The sequence below is a fragment of the Coccinella septempunctata genome, chromosome 1 (genome assembly GCF_907165205.1).
Source record: "Coccinella septempunctata chromosome 1, icCocSept1.1, whole genome shotgun sequence".
Taxonomy (NCBI): Eukaryota; Metazoa; Arthropoda; class Insecta; order Coleoptera; family Coccinellidae; genus Coccinella; species Coccinella septempunctata.
The window spans coordinates 2280492-2299128 of NC_058189.1; the positions used below are offsets into that span (position 1 = coordinate 2280492).

Consider the following 18637-nt stretch of genomic DNA (forward strand, 5'->3'; position numbering starts at 1 on the left):
ATAGTCCGGAACGAAAGTACCAGAAACAGCCAAAATCAAGCAATTTGGGATACCCTGTACAATTTCGGGACAACCGACAAACTAGGATCGTTTTCACACAAACGGTTGTGTATTTTGTGATAAAGGAGCGTTTAGTTCAATATCGTGGTTGTAATCGTTAATAAGGGTCGTTATCACGAGCAAACAGCAGATGCAAGCCATATTTACATTGGCCGATAAGGGACCCGCTTAGGCTTGGTGGTTCGTTCAATCCACGAAACTCTCCCACCTGGGCTTCCATTCACATTCAACATGAAGTAACTGCCTAATCACAATTTTTTCGTACGGTTGTTCAGTTCAAAAATAAAACATGCCTAATATGGCAATAATTCAAAGATCAGAACACTGTCAGACAAGATTCTGTATGATAAGAAATTACAACGGTAATTCTCAACTTGTTGCCACTGTTAAAGCAAAGCTCTTTGCTACTTTGTTTTTCATTATTCTTCCGCATCAATCAAGTTCTGGTTTTCGTTCTTAATGAAAGAAATTATACCATGTTCAACAGGTCAAATATGAACAAAAATAATGTAAGTTCTTCTGATTTTCCGATGTGCTTTAAATACTATCTATAAAATGTAGGATAATGAGGGAACAGTTTGAAACAGAAGAAATTTAATAGACATAAACCTCTGAGAAATATCTCATATGTACGATGGGATTTGAATTAAATAAGGTGGGTGGGGTGGGCATGTCAAAACATAAAAGCCTGCTTCTTGGAGAAAGGTCATCCAGAACTGAATAAACCATGGAGTTCAGGCACCAAGCATGAAAGAGTGCTCATATATGCCCTGTTTGTTCTGTAGGACCCCAGAGGAAAGTTAGGTTCTTGAAGTTATTGGGAGTAGCCTCCAAAGGCAGCTTTTTCAAAGCGAATAGTTGAAGGAAATAATGGATTGTACTACCCACGCCATCTCTTGGTAAATGGTACGAATTAATCCTTAAATTTGTCAATAATACTGTGGGTTTTGTTCCAATAATTTCCCATATGTATTTTTCATAAAGAGTACACTTTTCTTCTCTGAATGGCACATTGTAATGGTTAATTAATCAGTAGAGCAAATCTTGTTTTTCCTCACACAACCAGTCCATTCAAACTGACCAATAGGTCAAATATTCACATACAATATTATATATTTAAATTTAATTGAAGTACATACTGGAGTCTGAGTAACACATGTTAAATAGCATTTATCGTTGTTGTTTTCTGAACTCCTGTCTACATTTTTGATAGGAATAAGCCATTTCCCATTTATTTTCTGATGCATTTGGATAGTTGCAACAATATGGAATTTCGAATTGTAATGCTCGTAGTGCCAATCTTCCACACAGCACAGAAAAAAAGGAGTAGGAAATGCCATGTTTGACAAACAAGCTATATAAGTATCGAAAGAATTGCATTAACATCTATTTTTTTTTAGAAAGAATCATAAATGTATTTTCTTATTAGTATCAAATTAATTGGCATTCTTTTAGGTTCTGTTTTGATTTCATGGTTTACTGTTATAATAAGATGAAATATGTTTCATTTGAGTTTTACATAGATAAGCCACCTCTTTTTTTTGTATAATAACATCTTTATGAAAATTACCCCATAGATCAGGGGTGGCTAACCAGTGTAACAGACCGTTTCTATGTTTTTTATATGGCATTTTTATTTTTGTATATTTTTATTCTATTTATATTTTGCTTTTCAATAAACATATGTATTTTCCAATGAACTATACGTACTCTTTCATTTAAAACAATTTTATAATTGGTAGATCTAAGAGGTTTTCATCAGTAAAAAGTAGATCGTAAGCCTCAGCAAGTTGGCCAGCGCTGTCATTCATGTATGTACAACAAGAACGACCCTTATTTTGTGCTTCATATTTTATTTGAATGGGGAGTAAACTCTATTGTAGAAGTTTACTGCCCAGCTCTAATTTTGTCGCTGATTTTGTGTTAGATATAGAATTGCATGAGAAATCGATCGATAAATATCTCAACAGTACACAGGATATGATTTTTCAGTTTTCCTCCTTATAAAAAAGATAGTCCAGTATTGAATCTGAAAACACCTCACTGGAAAATATGTCTACTTCCTTCAAAAGACATTTTTCGCTGAGAACTTTTTACTGGCTCAGGGAAATACTCACCTCATTTTCGCACTCTCTGGCAGATTCCTTTGAATCTAATTCTCTGCGAGTTTCTACAAATATGAATCGTCAATTAGTTGTGGGATTACAGTAATGAATACCGATAATATCCACAAATAAATAAGTAAATATGAGTACGTAGCCTAATAGTCCTACATATTATTACCTAGAACTTCTTCCGCTAGTACGGTATTGGCAAAATTTGTTATTTGGCCCTTGATTGAATTCAAACTGTCGTTGAAATTTAGCCAAGACATTATTAATGTTTATGAAATTTTGAACAATTTATCATTTTAGGATTTATAACATCAGATTTCAAATATTTACATTTTGTAATTTTTGACAGGAAAAATCAAAACATCATCTTTTAATCATAGATTATTCAATTAAGTGTTCTCCCCGAAACGGACTCTAATAATAATAACTTATTACACCGATTTCAATACTGAAAAACAGTTAAAAAATTGATATGATTATGACGAAAGATTATAGATAATCTTTGATTATAATCATGAAACAGATCACAGATTACAGAGATTACAGAGATTCTCTGTAATCTGTGAAACAGATGAAAAGAAAATTAATCAGCCAGATTCAGAGAACTCCATAAACGTCACTGCATGGACAGATGAGTTTTTTAAATGTGATCTTAAATTGTTCTATGGTCAGATGTCAGGTTAAGTTATTGTTGCCGATTGAAAACGTTTTGCACGAAAATGCATAAACTAGTGTTTTCTGAGCGATAATGTAAATACAATATCGTGCATTATTTATTACTCTCAGAAAGAAAGGAACACAATACCACAGTTCGATTTTGGTTACAATCTGAGAAATATTCATTATGGAGTCCCTTGAAGATACCAAAGTTATGAAGGAAAAAATTATCAAGACAGCGTAAGTGTGTTTCTGAAACTTCTATATTCGGGGAAGTTATATTTCCTTTTTTTCAGTCAAGTTCTTGGAATGTATATGGACATCAGAAATAAACATGCTGAATTGAAAAAGAAGCATAACCAATTGAACGATGAATTCTCTATATTAAAACTTGAAAACAATATGAAATCATTTCAATATGTGGAACAATCGAAACAAGTAGAACACCTGAAAATTGGGCACGATAAGTTGACTAGCGAATATAACTCCTTGAAATCCTCTTACGATAAGCAATTGAGTGACTTAGTGAGTCTACAAATGAAATATCAGGTAGTTTGTAGAGACTTGAAAGATCATCAAAATTCTGAAGAGATTTATCCAGTCGAACCTGAAAGAAAAAAGAAAGTGACCAAGAGACAGAAGTTGGTAAAAAAATATGATGATACAAGTGCTGAAGATACTCCCGATGAAAAACCTTTCAAAAGTAGCAGAGTTTTGAATAACTCAATCAACAATGAAATGAACATAAAAATTGAAATTCTGGGAAATGAGGAAAATGTGAGTATATAAAAAGTGTTTTCAATTGAGTTGTAGAATTATGAATTTGAATTCAAAATATAAGTACCAATAGGACACTAAAAACTTGTCAAAATTGTTGGTTAACATTGACATGAGACAATCTTTTACACACCCTTGACCTTCCCGGTAAACAACAATTATGATAATTTCAATTTGTAGTGCCCTATTATGCTATATATACCTTCGGACTTAACTGTATGTTTCAAGTATAATATTCACAGGATTCACTCGTGTAACAGCAAAGGTTTTCCCATCATCTTTTGTCACCTATAGCTGGTACTCAGCAATAGCCTGCAATGACAGGTTAAAATATCAGTTTGAAAATTTGCAATTGTAATAAATGATCACAATCCACGTTTCTCTGTCTGAATCATTTTGGGGCACTACAATTGTAAGAGAATAATAAATACTACCAATGAATGGTAGCAGCAAAATGCTACTAAATTTTCATCATATTATATTGCTGTTAAGATTTGTTGTTTGTTTGGATCTTGTAAAAGTATTCTATGTAATAAAATAAAAAATCATATCGAACATTTGCATCACATGCATAACAGAAACTCATTGATTCATGTAAAGTAGTTTACACATTGAACAGACAATTTTTTTCAAAAAATTAAATCATTTCAGAAATCCAACTGCTTCAAAAGATTGATTACTGTACTAACAGAAACCAGTTTTCTGCTCAGAAAAATAAATAATAAGAGGAACATTATAATATGAAACATCATCTGTTGTTTATTCAGATAAAACTTTTTCATTCAAAATATGCATGTTTTTTCCAATCTTTGGAAAATACGTAATGTTTTCATCTACTGAATCTAATTTTAATCACTTCAAATTTTAGGTAAAATATCAATCTTTGAATAATTCCCAAATTATTACAAAGACTGAAAATTTCAAATCCTCTGATGAGTCTGATCAAGATTATTTGCTAGAGCTGAAAAAGTGTAGAGAGGAGAAATCTATTCTCATCAAAAATTCGGAAGAAAGAGAAATGAATATGCATGCAGAATGGCAAGAAAAGGAAAGAAAATTGAAAGGTAAAATTGAAGAATTACAACTTCATATCGAAAAGGAGAAAAACATTTTGCTTGAAAATTTCAAGGTGAAGGAAAGTGAAATGAAGAAAAAATGGGAAGAAAAGGAGCAAAAACTCAAAACCAAAATAGCAGATTTGAAAAAAAAAATCGGGGAAGAAAAATCCGCACTCACCAGAAGTTTCGAGGAGAAGATTTCAGGTATGAAAAAAGAATGGCAGGAAAAAGAACAAATTTTCAAGTTAGATTTAGAACTTATGAAACATAAAAATCAGGAAGAAATATCGATTTTGAAGGGGAATTTCGAGAAAAAAGAGGCTAATATGAGGTTGGAATGGCAGAAGAATGAGAATGATTTGAAAATTGAGATTTCGAATTTGAAGGAAAAACTCGATTTCCTGGAACGAAGTGAAAAATGCCAGAAAAACGTCACAAATATGACAGTTCAAAATAGTCAGGATAAAAATAATTCAATGACTCCCTTGGTTTCTATATTTGATGATCAATGTATGGATTATAGCGAACAGAAAAATACCTCCAGTGTTGAAGAACTGAAACAGGATCCAATTAAAACTTCATGTTCGGAAGATTCTGAGAATGATGAGAATATTTTGAATATATTCCAAGAAATGAGAATGGTTATGCTATCCCCCATTCCAGAATCTCCATTGCAACAAGGTGAGTTGGCAAAATCATCTAAAATGTTTATTTCATATAAATACACTGCGCAAAAAAATTAACGCACATTCTGAAAATCTCAATTTTAATGAGAGTTAACTCTACATCGACTTTATAACTTATTTTTTATGTTCTCTCAGGAAGGTTTTGAACGAAACGAGACACATTAAATGGAAGAAAAATTCAGGATTTCACCGAATCTTATGTGAAAGAAGAGAAATGAACAATTTTCAAAATACTGAAGTGCTGATAAGTGATTTAATACTTGGTATTTCCACCCCTTGCGTTAATTACAGCTCGGCAACGACGGTTCATACTCAAAATGAGTGATCTTAAAATGTTCTGATCTAATCCTTCCCAGATTTCTCCGAGTTGGATTCCTAAGTCATTGAGAGTAGCTGGATGATTTTCTGAACTTCTCAGCCTTCTATTGAGGTTGTCCCAAACCTGCTCAATCGGATTGAGATCTGGACTTCTTGCTGGCCATTCCATTCGAGAGACTTCAACCTCTTCAAGGTACTCCTGAACGATGCGCGCACGATGGGGTCTGGCATTATCGTCCATAAAAATGAAATTTTCACCAATGTATGGGGCAAATGGCACTACATTCTCTTCAAGAATGTTCCTTATATACTTATCAGCATTCATAGCTCCATTATCAACGACCACCAGGTCTGTGCGAGCAGTCAAAGATATTCCACCCCATACCATAATCGATCCTCCCCCAAAACCAGTAGTATTCAGTAAATTGCACTGAGCATATCTTTCATGTGGACGTCTGTATACAAGGGAACGTCGATCACAATGGTAGAGGCAGAATCTAGACTCATCTGTGAAGAGAACTCTTTCCCAATCGGCCTCTTCCCAATGGATATGCTCTCTCGCAAAATCCAAACGCGCCCTTCGATGGGCTGGGGTAAGAGCTAGGCCTCTTGCCGCGACACGAGGCCTTAAATCATATTCTCTGAGGCGATTTCTTATTGTCTGAGTGCTAATTTGCACATCAAGCTGAATTTGAAGGAGGCGAGCGGTTGCAAACCGTTGTCTCAACGAAGAAACTCTCAAGTAACGTTCTTGAATGGCAGTTGTTACCCGTGGTCTACCCTGTCCTGGTCTTCGAACATTCATACATGTTTCCCTGAATCACTGCAACATTCTGGACACACTTGTATGGGAAACTCCAAACCTTTCTGCAATTCTTGTCTATGTCCACCCTTCTTCTCGCAAAACTACCGCTTGGGCACATTCCTCTTGGGTCAAATTGCGTGTTTCGCGTTGCATAGCGATCGAGTGTAGAAATCAAACGAAAGAAAAACTATTGATCACTAGAATCGATCGAGAACAACTGATTTTAGAATGGAGCCAATACATTCAAAATCTAATAATATCATCTTTTTTTATTCCTGCTGGGAAAAAACATCTGTATTGAAGAAAACCGTTGAAAGTGGATAACATATGCAGGCATAATTCTGATAAAAATAATTATCATTGAGAACACCTTCAGTTGTAGAATAAATTGGAGATTTCCATAATGTGCGTTAATTTTTTTGCGTAGTGTATTTATTTTTTTGAAACATTTAAATAAATCTCGATGTTTCACGGTAGTCCGAGTGAAAAACGGAATCATAGTATTTCTGGACTTGAAATTCACTATGAATTATTGAATTTTTGTACTGAACCTTGCGTTTTACTGGGAAAATGTTCGTTTGTTAATAATAATCTTTTTATTTTAGATCTTTTGCTTTCTGAAGATGACGATGAAACTCCTATCCCAGAAACAGCTGAATTAAGTAACAAAAACGATTTAAAACTTGATTTATCAGAAGAACCCAAAGTATCTGATTGGAAAGACAGATATTTAGCAAACAGAATAAAGAAAGAGATTAAATATCACAGGTTATCGACTATCAAAAAGGCGAAACAGAAATTTTGGCTAGAACTCAGCCAAACATTCACCAAAAATAAAAAAAGAGCTCAAAGTGCAAGGCAGACGAAAAAAGCCCCTATAAGAAACAGCAGCACATCAACGGAAATATCAGAAGCAACGGGCGGTTCCAATACTATAGTTAACGGTATTGCATCAGTTTTTGCTGATCTCGTAACTCAAAAAATGCATAATTCGAGGACCCGGGCTAGAGCCACAAGCGAGAGGAATGTTCTTGAAGTTAACAAAATGCTGTTGGAGAAGGCGAAGCAAGAGAACGAAACGAAAAATCTGTATAAAAACGAAAAACGATATTCTTCCGACGATGAAGCGGTGTTAAGGCAGAATAAAAGTGGGATGGATTATGAGAAACATGTTGAGAGTAATATTGGTGACGTTTCTTACGAGAGGCCCCATGCGAAACATTCTTCCGGTATGGAGACGCCAAGTTTTGTCGATTCTTGCTATGAAAGTATCATATCCAACTCGCCGAGTGTTCAATCTTTAATTGAGGAAACTATGGTGGAAGATAAGAAAGAGAATAAACAACCGTAAGTTGAAATATTTTAGTTGTTAGTTCATTTGTTTTAAAAAGTGAAAAGATTTTTTTTTTTTCAAAAATATGATAATTTTATTTGGTGAACAATCAAAATCAAGTGATTTTACCATATATTTTGTACCGTTTCCAAATCATGCGATGCATAATGAATGAATAAATAAATAAAACAATAATAATCATAACTTAATCTCAATCTTCTTAGGTCCCTCTGTCTTTGGCCTTATGGCTGTGAGATGAATTCTGAAATCTGTGTTCACGGTCAGCTAATAGCCCTTGACGGTCTCCTTAAATTGTAATAATCCCTTCTGTTGTGTACTACGATTTTTTTCTTCTTGTGACAAATTGCAATAACTCGACTTTCTCAAATGCAACACCCATTATTGCATCATTGCGCGATATTTTTAAGAGCTTTTCTTCGTTATAGGGTTTGTGAAGAGTAATCACCCAACTTTCTTTAGTCAAACAATTAAAAAGTGAAAATGTCTCCCCTTTTTTTTAAATACAGCACATGACATAAAACATTAGTCCTATAATATACAGGTTGACAATTTAAAAACTTGCCAGGCCAATAGGGAATACTCCTTACGAAAATGATGTATTTTTTATGAAATATCTTTGAAACCTCACATTTTGAAATAACCATTTCAACCGTTTCCCAAAAAAAAATATTTTAAGCACTTAAAAATGAAAAATAAAAATGGGTATTTAAAGTTTAAAGCGTTTTGTGGGAATTGTACAAGCTGGCAACATCGACTGAAATATGCCTTGATAATAAAGGACGACAAATGCATTATCTTGATGAGTTAAACAAAGATGGCTGTCTATGAGGTCTGCGACGAACGAGGAAGGTCGTAAAATTTTATGGGATTTTTATGGCCGGTTGCAGTTGAAGCTCGCCAGTAAGTACGCGCCTGTAGATCAACAGCTGTTATTTTATAAACGAGCTGATCGGACATTGTTGTGTTCATTGTCATGTATGCGCTGTTGCCAAATCGTAAACTCCGCACAAAGCGATTTAAATTTTAAAACCCCATATTTGAAGGACGATTTTGAATAGTTTCCGCGGTGAATTTGAAAAAATTATGAATTAAACTCATACTTATTCAGTTTAAACTTGCATATGCAGTGATAACCCAAATTGAGGAGAATTTCCCATTATGTCGCGACAAGGATGTTTTCAGAGAAAATGCCGTAACAGGTCAATTTTCAAAGAGAGGGGGACATATGTTTGGAAATTTTTATTGATTCCTTGAAGTAGTTACAGGAGATGACAATTTGAAAACTTGCCAGGCCAATTATGTCTCGACAAGGATGTTCTCAAAGAAAAAGCCGGAACAGGTCAATTTTTAAAGAGAGGGGGACATATTTTGAGCAAAATTTTAAGCCTAAATCTCCTCAAACCTAGGTCTAAGGGTTATCACCCCTAAATTCTTCATAGGGAATATGGGGTGAGCTCAACCCCTACACCTAAGATTGAGGAGATTTTGGCTTACAATTCTGCTAAAGACATGTCCACCTCCGATTAAAAATTGACCTGTTCCGGCATTTTTTCTGAAATCATCCTTGTCGAGACATAATTGGCCTGGCAACTTTTCAAATTATCACCTCCAGTAACTACTTCAAAAACTCAATAAAAATTTGCAAACCATAGTATTGATGTGAGGGTCAAGTGATCTTTCAATTGATCACCCCCTATTCCCTATTGAGAATTTAGGGGTGATACCTCCTACACCTATGGTTGAGGAGATTTCGTCTTACAATTCTGCTCAAAATATGTCCCCCTACGAATAAAAATTGACCTGTTACGGCATTTTCTCTGAAATCATCCTTGTCGTGACATAATTGGACTGGCAACTTTTCAAATTGTCACCCTGTATAAAAATCAACAACCAAAAATAAGAATTCAAATAAAAAAACAGTTAAAAAAAAATCTCTGAGCATTTACAGTATGATGTTATTATTATTATAACAATAGGTTAGACTGACAAACAAGAAGAAAAATAAGAATGTTCCCGAATTGAAAACAACAATTTAAATTGGAGAAACCAATGAAAGATTGCATCTATTTATTATACGTTTATACAGGATGACGGATGAACAGAAAAGATATAATCTGACAGTTTCAGCAAGCCGAAACAATAAAAATTGGCCATAAAGGTCACAAAAATCAGTTTTTTTTAATATCTCTTCCCCTGGGCTTCAAATTGGTTTCGCATTTATTATAAAAATTGTAGGGCATAACATTTTCTACAAACTTTGTCCCAACCAATTTTTTCTACGTTGGAACGTTTTTAGGATATATGGCAAATAATGTACAGGGTGGGCAAGATTGGTGATACCTGAATTACAACTTTTTCGACCCAACAGGATACAGGAAAATGCATGGCACATTTCGGTCGTCTTTTTTCGAAAAACTAGTAATGCCATCAACTGCATTCCTCTTCCTTCTTTTGTTTTTGAGTTATAAGCCAAAATTTAAATTTGGGCGATTTCAACTCTTGTCATTATCTCCGTTTCTGTTTGTGCTAGGATGTTGAAATGAAGAAAGAGGAATGCAGTTGATGGCATTATTAGTTTCTCAAAAAAAGACGACATGAATGGTACATTCATTTTACTCTATCTCGTAGGGTTAAAAAGTTGTAGTTCAAGTATCACCAATTTTGCCCACCCTGTACATTAGACTGGGTTTCTACATTGACCTTGGCCTTTCGCCCTTATCGCCCTCTAACTCGAAAACTGTTGAGAAAATGTAAAATTGCTTCAGACAAAAGTTGTATAGGAATTTATTATCTACAACTTTCATAATGAATACAGAAGGTACAGGAAGGGACATGTCACAATCACAACTTCTTCGGAATTCTGTCTTTTACAACTGAACACTGAAGTTATTCGACGTGTTTTTTGAATAACTGATGATTTTCGAATTCTCCTTATTTAGGACAGACCTCAATCAGGCAGATAACGCGGGAATGGACAGCAGTTTAGTTAACTTCACGAAGTCGACAGAAACTGCCGCTTCAACATATAGTTTGACGAATCACTCAAAAACCGGGAAAGAATTGCAATTGGAGGAAACAACAGTTACAGAACATTGTAATGATAACACGAGTGAAACTACTGCTACTGGGAATTATGAAATTTGCTCTGCTGATGTTGAAATCAATGTAATCAAAGTTGTTTCTGATGATAACGTTGAAATCGCAGATAATAAAATGACAGATGACTCTCCTGACCTTACAAGAAATCCTTCTGTTCCTCAAGAGAGTTCATTGAAATTGCAAACCCCCACCAAATTGCTATTGGATGAAGCAACAGTTTCAGAACATTGTAATTATCACATGAGTGAAACTACGACTACTAGGAATAATGAAACTTGCACTGCTTATGTTGGGAATGATGCACCCAAATATATTTCTGAAGATAGGGCGGAAATTGCAAATTACAAAATGACAGATACTGGTCACATGAGTGAAACTACTATTACTAGGATTTATGAAATTTGCACAGCCGATGTTGAAAATGTGGTACCCGATGATGACGCTGAAAATGCAGATGATAAAATGACAGATGATTCTCCTGACCTCACAAGAAATTCATCTTTTTCTCAAGGAACTTCATTAGAATTGCAAACTCCAACCAAATTGGAGTTGGATGAAACGATAGTTACAGAACATTATAATTATCACATGGGTGAAACTACGACTATTAGGAATGATGAAACTTTCACTGCTGATGTCGAAAATGATATACCCAAAGATATTCCTGAAGATAGCGAGGAAATTACAGATAATAAAATGACGGATGCTGGTCATATGAGTGAAACTTCTTCTACTAGGAATTATGAAAATTGCACTGGTGGTGATGGAAATGATGTAACAAAAAAAAATTCCGAAGAGAGCTTTGAAACTGCAGATAATGAAATGAAAGATGATTCTCCTGACCTTACAAGAAATTCGTCTATTCCCCAAGAGAGTTCATTGGAATTGCATTTGGACGAAAAAATAGCTACAGGGCATTGTGACGGACATCTGAGTGAAACTGCTATTACTAGAAATTATGAAACTTGCATTGCTGATGATGATGTACCCAAAGATTCTTCTCATGATAGCAATCATGAATTTCCATTGGATGAAACAACAGGAACAGAACATTATGATGGTTACATGAGTGAAACTTCATCTACTACGAATTATGAAGCTTGCACTGCTGATGTTGAAAATGATATACCCGAAGATTTTTCTGATGATAGCTTTGAAATTGAGGATAATGAAATGACAGATGCTACGCCCGAACTTAAAAGAAATTCTGTTTCCCTAGAGAGATCATTGACATTCCAGATCCCCACCAGATTACAATTGGATGAAACAACAAATATAGAATATTGTGATGATCACATGAGTGAAACTACTACAACTACAAATTATGAAACTTTCACTTCTGATATTAAAGAAGCCAAAGATTTTTCTGATGATAGCTTTGAAATTGCAGATAATAAAATGACGGAAGATTCTACTGACCTCACAAGGAATTCATCTGTTCCTCAAGAGAGTTCATTGAAATTGCCAACCCTCACAGTTACAGAAAATTGTGACGGTCGCATTGGTGAAACTACCACTTCTATGAATTATGAAATTATCACTACTGATGTTGAAAATGATGTAACCAAAGATTTTTCCGATGATAGCTTCGAAATTGCAGATAATAAAGTGACAGAAGATTCCCCTGTCCTTAAAAGAAATTCATCTGTTGCTCAAGAAGAGAGTTCATCGAAATTACCAACTCCCACCAAAGGTACAAAGAGGAAACGACCTCAGAAAGGAACACTCATGGCTAAATCAATAAAGATTTATAACCTCAGAAGTTCTGTTACTAAGGGAAATCAAATGAGGGAAATAGAAGCGTCTGGTCCAAGCAACACTGAGACAAATAATTCGGCAGTAACCAATCAGGAAAAATTGAAAAAAAGTCCTGGAGCTACCAGAGCTAAACGAAGAAGACTGTCTTCTCCTTTGAAAAGTGCAGAAATCGGTAACAGGAGTTCTCAGATGCCACCGGAAACTTTGAACAACTCTATTTCACTTAGTGTCAACAACAAAATAGAACTATCTCCTTCAAAAAGAAAAAAGTCAATTACAGTAGAACCTCCATTAAAACAGAAGCCTGTGAAGTTGAAAAAAGGACCGATTTGTACAGCTGAGGCAGAACCTACAATTTCGAGTGTTCAGCAAAGTCAAAAATTAGAGAGGCCTTCAACTTCTTCAAATCCCAATAATGAATCGAATAGATATTCGCAAGAAGGAAAAAAAATGTTGGCCTCTAGTCTAGATCGATCAAAAATCAATATAATTCAAGATATACTTCTGAAACCAAAAAATAAATCTACGGGAAACACCGAAAGAAAAACGAGTGGATTCAAGAGGCCACTGGCTACAAAAATTTTACCGCTTTGTCCTCAGTCTCCGCCATTGGTAGAAGGGGAAGTCACAAACTATGTAGAACCAGTAATCATACCTTTGGACAAGCCTAAAGTATTAGAATCAAGTAAGTCTCCTTTAATTACATTTGCTACATTTGTTAAATTCGATTTTACGAAATTTTCCGTCATCATTTCCTTTTGTTGGTTTCAGGTAAAGCTGCAGCACTCTTCAGAAAACTGATAACTTATTCCACCGAGGAGAAAACAGTTGAGGAGGTAGCAAGGCATTTCAGTAACCAAGAACCGGCATATATTTCTAGGTAATTATAGATTTTAGTCACCATGAAAGGCGGAAATCAGAAGTAGTATTCGAATCTCATTCAACATATACAGGGTGTATTCAAAGGTGAGCCTTTTTTTGAACAGATGGTAGAACTGGTCTAATGAAGCGTTTCACCAAAAATCACCTATACAAAACTTCCAAAATGGCAAAGTTGAAAAAAAATTGGAAATGATTACTGAAATAGATCCTTATACGAACCTAGACCGTTTGTTGGCTGAATTATCGCAAAGCAATGGGAAAAAACTTATCTCCTGATTCGACCATGTGGTTTCGTTTAGAATATTGGCTCGTTCGATATTTTTATGTGGTAATGAAAATGGAAACTTAGTATTGCCGAATTGTTGTCGTTATTTTTCAGTAACTTGCACGATTTTATGATATGGCCCATTTCGATACCAACTGCGACAGAAGAGACTTAGGACACAAGTGCAAAAAATAGAATAATACTTCAAAATCTCACCAATAAAATTCGTCTAAATTATTCACGAATTTTTTCACAATGGGCATCACAATCTTCTTGTTCGAACATTCAAATAACCGTCGTAAAAATGGGATGAAATGGGGAAACATCATAGCACTTTTTCAACATAACTAACATAAGGACTTTCAAGAAACTGCCTCGATTTTCTACTTTTTTCTTCACCCTAAATTGTACGATACAACAATTATGATTCTCTCAAAAGTGACCTGATGCATCTAATCCGATTAACTTGCTACTGAACCATTCATTGTCCAGCCATATGTTTATGTTTTGTTTCGTTTTTGCGATGTCGGAGTCACCTTCCACAGTCCCGTACTTGAAATTCCATGAAATTTTGTCGAACATCTAGGGGTTGTATCTCAGCCATCTTGGATATTTTATATAGACGATTTTTGGTTAAATGACTCATTTTGATGAGTTCTACCTTCTGTCAAAAAAAAAGCCTCACCTTTGAAATAACCCTGTATTTTGATTAATATACTGGCCGTTTCACGAGTGGTTGGCCATAGGCTAGTGGTGAATGAAGCTCATCTAGGCCTTCAGTTGTTTTGTACTTTTGTATTCTCAAAAATTAACCTGAAATATGATTTCGTTCGTTTGATTCTCTTTGGGAACAAGTGTGCTATGCGAAGTGTAAATTGAATTTGGTTGAAAAAAATATGTTTTTTTCAATTCTGAAAACAAAAATTCTTCAACTGATCCAGAAAATATAGATTTTGATATTTGAAAATAAATCTCAATATTTTGAGTTCTGTATTAGTTATCTACGAATTACCTGTGCCATTATTGGAAGTAAACAAGCCCACAAATTTTCATCAAAATCTGACTATTCGTTCTCAAGTTATGGATTTCGAAAATTTAATCCGAAATCGACCAATCACCCTCTACCTCCTAATCTAATGGCTTTTGGGGAACAAAAGAAGCAACTTCTATAAAAGGCTTAGATGACCCTCATTCACCATTAGGCTATGGCCAACCTCGTGAAACACCCCATAGAAGAAGAATTTCCTTTCTTCCAATCTTTCAAATAGTGCTGTATACTCCAATTCTTCAGTCTCGATCTTGGGATATTGATGTCCATGATTCAACCAATCTCTTTGAAGGTCTTCTGGTAGTTGGCCGCTCCTTGAATTGTTTCTTTGCAAACAGTTTTTCTTGTGCAAAAAATTTTTAACTCGAATCTTGTACATCAAGTAGCATAACGAAATATATCTGTTTTAGATTAATCCTTCAACAAATTATTCAGGACAAGGAAAAACCAGATGCGAAAGTTCCTCGAGCTCCATTGATGACTCATACGCAACGAGTTATGTTTGGGCTTATGCTGAGGCTGGAGAAAATGAACGTTTCTGGCCTTATTAATACCTACCTTGAGACCTCTGAACTGTACCTGATCAACACAAAAGTGCTCGCGCAAATCGAACCTTTAACAAGGTAAGTCCCATTCTTCACAGCTTGAACCAAGTCCACATTCTGCTAACAGTTCCGAAATTTCATACATATGGGATGTTGCAAACCTGAATTATTTGGAAATTTGCGCAGTGTATACTTTTAAGCATATGCGGATGATATACACTGCGCAAAAAAATTAACGCACATTCTGAAAATCCCAATTTTAATGAAAGTTAACCCTACATTGACTTTATAACTTATTTTTATGTTCTCTCGGGAAGGTTTTGAACGAAACAAGTCACATTAAATGGAACAAAAATTCAGGATTTCACCGAATCTTATGTGAAAGAAGAGAAATGAAGAATTTTCAAAATACTGAAATGCTGATAAGTGATTTAATACTTGGTATTTCCACCCCTTGCGTTAATTACAGCTCGGCAACGACGGTTCATACTCAAAATGAGTGATCTTAAAATGTTCTGATCTAATCCTTCCCAGATTTCTCCTAGTTGGATTCCTAAGTCATTAAGAGTAGCTGGATGAATTTCTGTACTTCTCAGCCTTGTATTGAGGTTGTCCCAAACCTGCTCAATCGGATTGAGATCTGGACTTCTTGCTGGCCATTCCATTCGAGAGACTTCAACCTCTTCAAGGTACTCCTGAACGATGCGCGCACGATGGGGTCTGGCATTATCGTCCATAAAAATGAAATTTTCACCAATGTATGGGGCAAATGGCACTACATGCTCTACAAGAATGTTCCTTATATACTTATCAGCATTCATAGCTCCATTATCAACGACCACCAGGTCTGTGCGAGCAGTCAAAGATATTCCACCCCATACCATAATCGATCCTGCCCCGAAACCAGTAGTATTCAGGAAATTGCACTGAGCATATCTTTCATGTGGACGTCTGTATACAAGGGAACGTCGATCACAATGGTAGAGGCAGAATCTAGACTCATCTGTGAAGAGAACTCTTTCCCAATCGGCCTCTTCCCAATGGATATGCTCTCTCGCAAAATCCAAACGCGCCCTTCGATGGGCCGGGGTAAGAGCTGGGCATCTTGCCGCGACACGAGGCCTTAAATCATATTCTCTGAGACGATTTCTTATTGTCTGAGTGCTAATTTGCACCTTATGAGTTTGCTCAAGCTGAATTTGAAGGAGGCGATCGGTTGCAAACCGTTGTCCCAACGAAGAAACTCTCAAGTAACGTTCTTGAATGGCAGTTGTTACCCGTGGTCTACCCTGTCCTGGTCTTCGGACATTCATACCTGTCTCCCTGAATCGCTGCAACATTCTGGACACACTTGTATGGGAAACTCCAAACCTTTCTGCAATTCTTGTGTATGTCCACCCTTCTTCTCGCAAAACTACCGCTTGGGCACATTCCTCTTGGGTCAAATTGCGTGTTTCGCGTTGCATAGCGATCGAGTGTAGAAAATCAAACGAAAGAAAAACTATTGATCACTAGAATTGATCGAGAACGACTGATTTTAGAATGGAGCCAATACATTCAAAATCTGATAATATCATCTTTTTTTTATTCCTGCTGGGAAAAAACATCTGTATTAATTTCCAATCGATTGATGTGCGTTTTTTGGAAGTATCAAGTCAAAATATGAAATTTTCCAAAACCCAAAGTGAATTTTTTCAGTTGAAACAAAATTTTTCAGGTTAAATGTTGCCATCTGTAAATCGCATGGATACATCGAGAGGATGCGTAAATTTTGTTTAGAAGCTTTCTACTTTATGGGTGACTTGGCCATACCATTCTTCTTCACGGTGTTAACTTCTTGGATTGAAGTGCTGCCACCTGCTGCAGAATCGGAAGGTGATTGACTTTCTGAAAATTCTCACAGATTCTTATCTTTTTATTCGAAATTGTGTAATGTATTGTTTTCCATTTGACAAGAAATTTGAAGTTCTTGAGACCATATCACGAGACTGTTCAAATTACAGGTTTTCCCTTGGTGAAGGTTTTGGTACAATTGGTTCATTTGAAAACTTGCAATAGGCCTGGTTATAATCTGCTACCACTTAGGGATCTCTTGCACAAATTTTATGAATATCCCAATGAACCTTGGAACTCGGAAACTTTCTTCAAAGAGCTATTCAACAATTATTTGAGTAAGTTCGACATCGAATTATACTCAGAATACATAAATTGAATTAATTGATATTTGCAGAGAATCCTGTTGCACCTGCAGATTTCCCAATTTTGCTCTACTTCAAAAACAATGACTGTAAATGGGTCTTCCAAAAAATAAATAGTCTTATAAAACCCATTCTGTCAAATGTGAATGTTAATTTCAAAGCAACATTGATTGTTCTCATCGGTAACATAATGAGTCAGTTTCCGAAGAGATCAAATTTGGAATATATAGAGTCTGCCAGAGAATGGTTGGAGAGTATCGATCAAGGTAAGAGTTTTTTCTCATAATTCAAATTGACGTAAGATCTCGAAAACAACTCATATTAAAACATTAATTTCCTTACAGAACAAGATGTACCAGAAGTTGTAAAGAAAAGTATATCGTATGCATTGATGAAACTTCCAAGAACTGGTAAAAGAAAAATTACTCAAAGTCAAGAGAAACAACATGTACAAAATGTAGATAAGCCAAATATGTAAATATGTATATTTTTATTTTCTTGTTTTTATAAAAGAATAAATTTTTTTTATGGATGATCGTTGTTTTTTCTCACTCCCAACTTGATTTTTCAGTCAACACTGAAAAATGTTGAAAATAGCATTAAAAATTCGAATACACTTTGAGACTGTATATTTTAAGCAGGGTTCAGTCGAAGTGCACCAGCCTTGCTTCTGGTCCTTCACCCATGAACTCAATTTACTTACAAACATCGAGTTCAATGTCCTTCGCACAGTGTAAACCACAGAACACTAATATAAACGTGTAAATGAAAAGATTACATGTGATAACCTTGTGTAAATGTAATGTGTAAACCAAAGATTTACCATGTAAATGTAATGTGTAAACCATAGATTAACCTAACTCTATAATCTTTGGTGTTAACATGCACCCTCGAGGAGAGGAACTTTCTCATTCCTTTTTGGTTTGACTCGCCAGTGGGAGAGAAGGAGCTCCTGCTTGCAGACTACAGATTTTTTATTCCCCAAATCGAATCTTTGATATTACCCATCCCTA

General features: G+C 35.3%; 2 protein-coding genes across 2 annotated transcripts in view; one reads left to right on the forward strand and one right to left on the reverse strand.

Annotated features, from left to right (window-relative positions):
- The window catches only part of LOC123320787 (thyroid receptor-interacting protein 11-like), a 36734-nt gene extending 34207 nt beyond the window's left edge, over positions 1-2527 (reverse strand). The window contains exons 1-2 of the mRNA XM_044908223.1: positions 2344-2527; positions 2178-2230 (exon numbers count right to left, since the gene is read on the reverse strand). Of these exons, the coding sequence (XP_044764158.1) occupies positions 2178-2230; positions 2344-2434 (144 nt within the window). The 5' untranslated portion in view covers positions 2435-2527. The remainder of the gene's footprint in view (positions 1-2177; positions 2231-2343) is intronic.
- Positions 2528-2826: 299 nt separating this feature from the next.
- LOC123321435 lies at positions 2827-18157 on the forward strand. The gene is made up of 11 exons (XM_044909033.1): positions 2827-3071; positions 3128-3608; positions 4477-5347; positions 7081-7822; positions 10769-13371; positions 13458-13566; positions 15292-15504; positions 17144-17301; positions 17430-17597; positions 17657-17890; positions 17969-18157. The coding sequence occupies exons 1-11, from the start codon at positions 3019-3021 to the stop codon at positions 18100-18102; spliced, it is 5766 nt and encodes a 1921-aa protein (XP_044764968.1). The 5' UTR covers positions 2827-3018; the 3' UTR covers positions 18103-18157.
- The last annotated feature ends 480 nt before the right edge of the window (positions 18158-18637 follow it).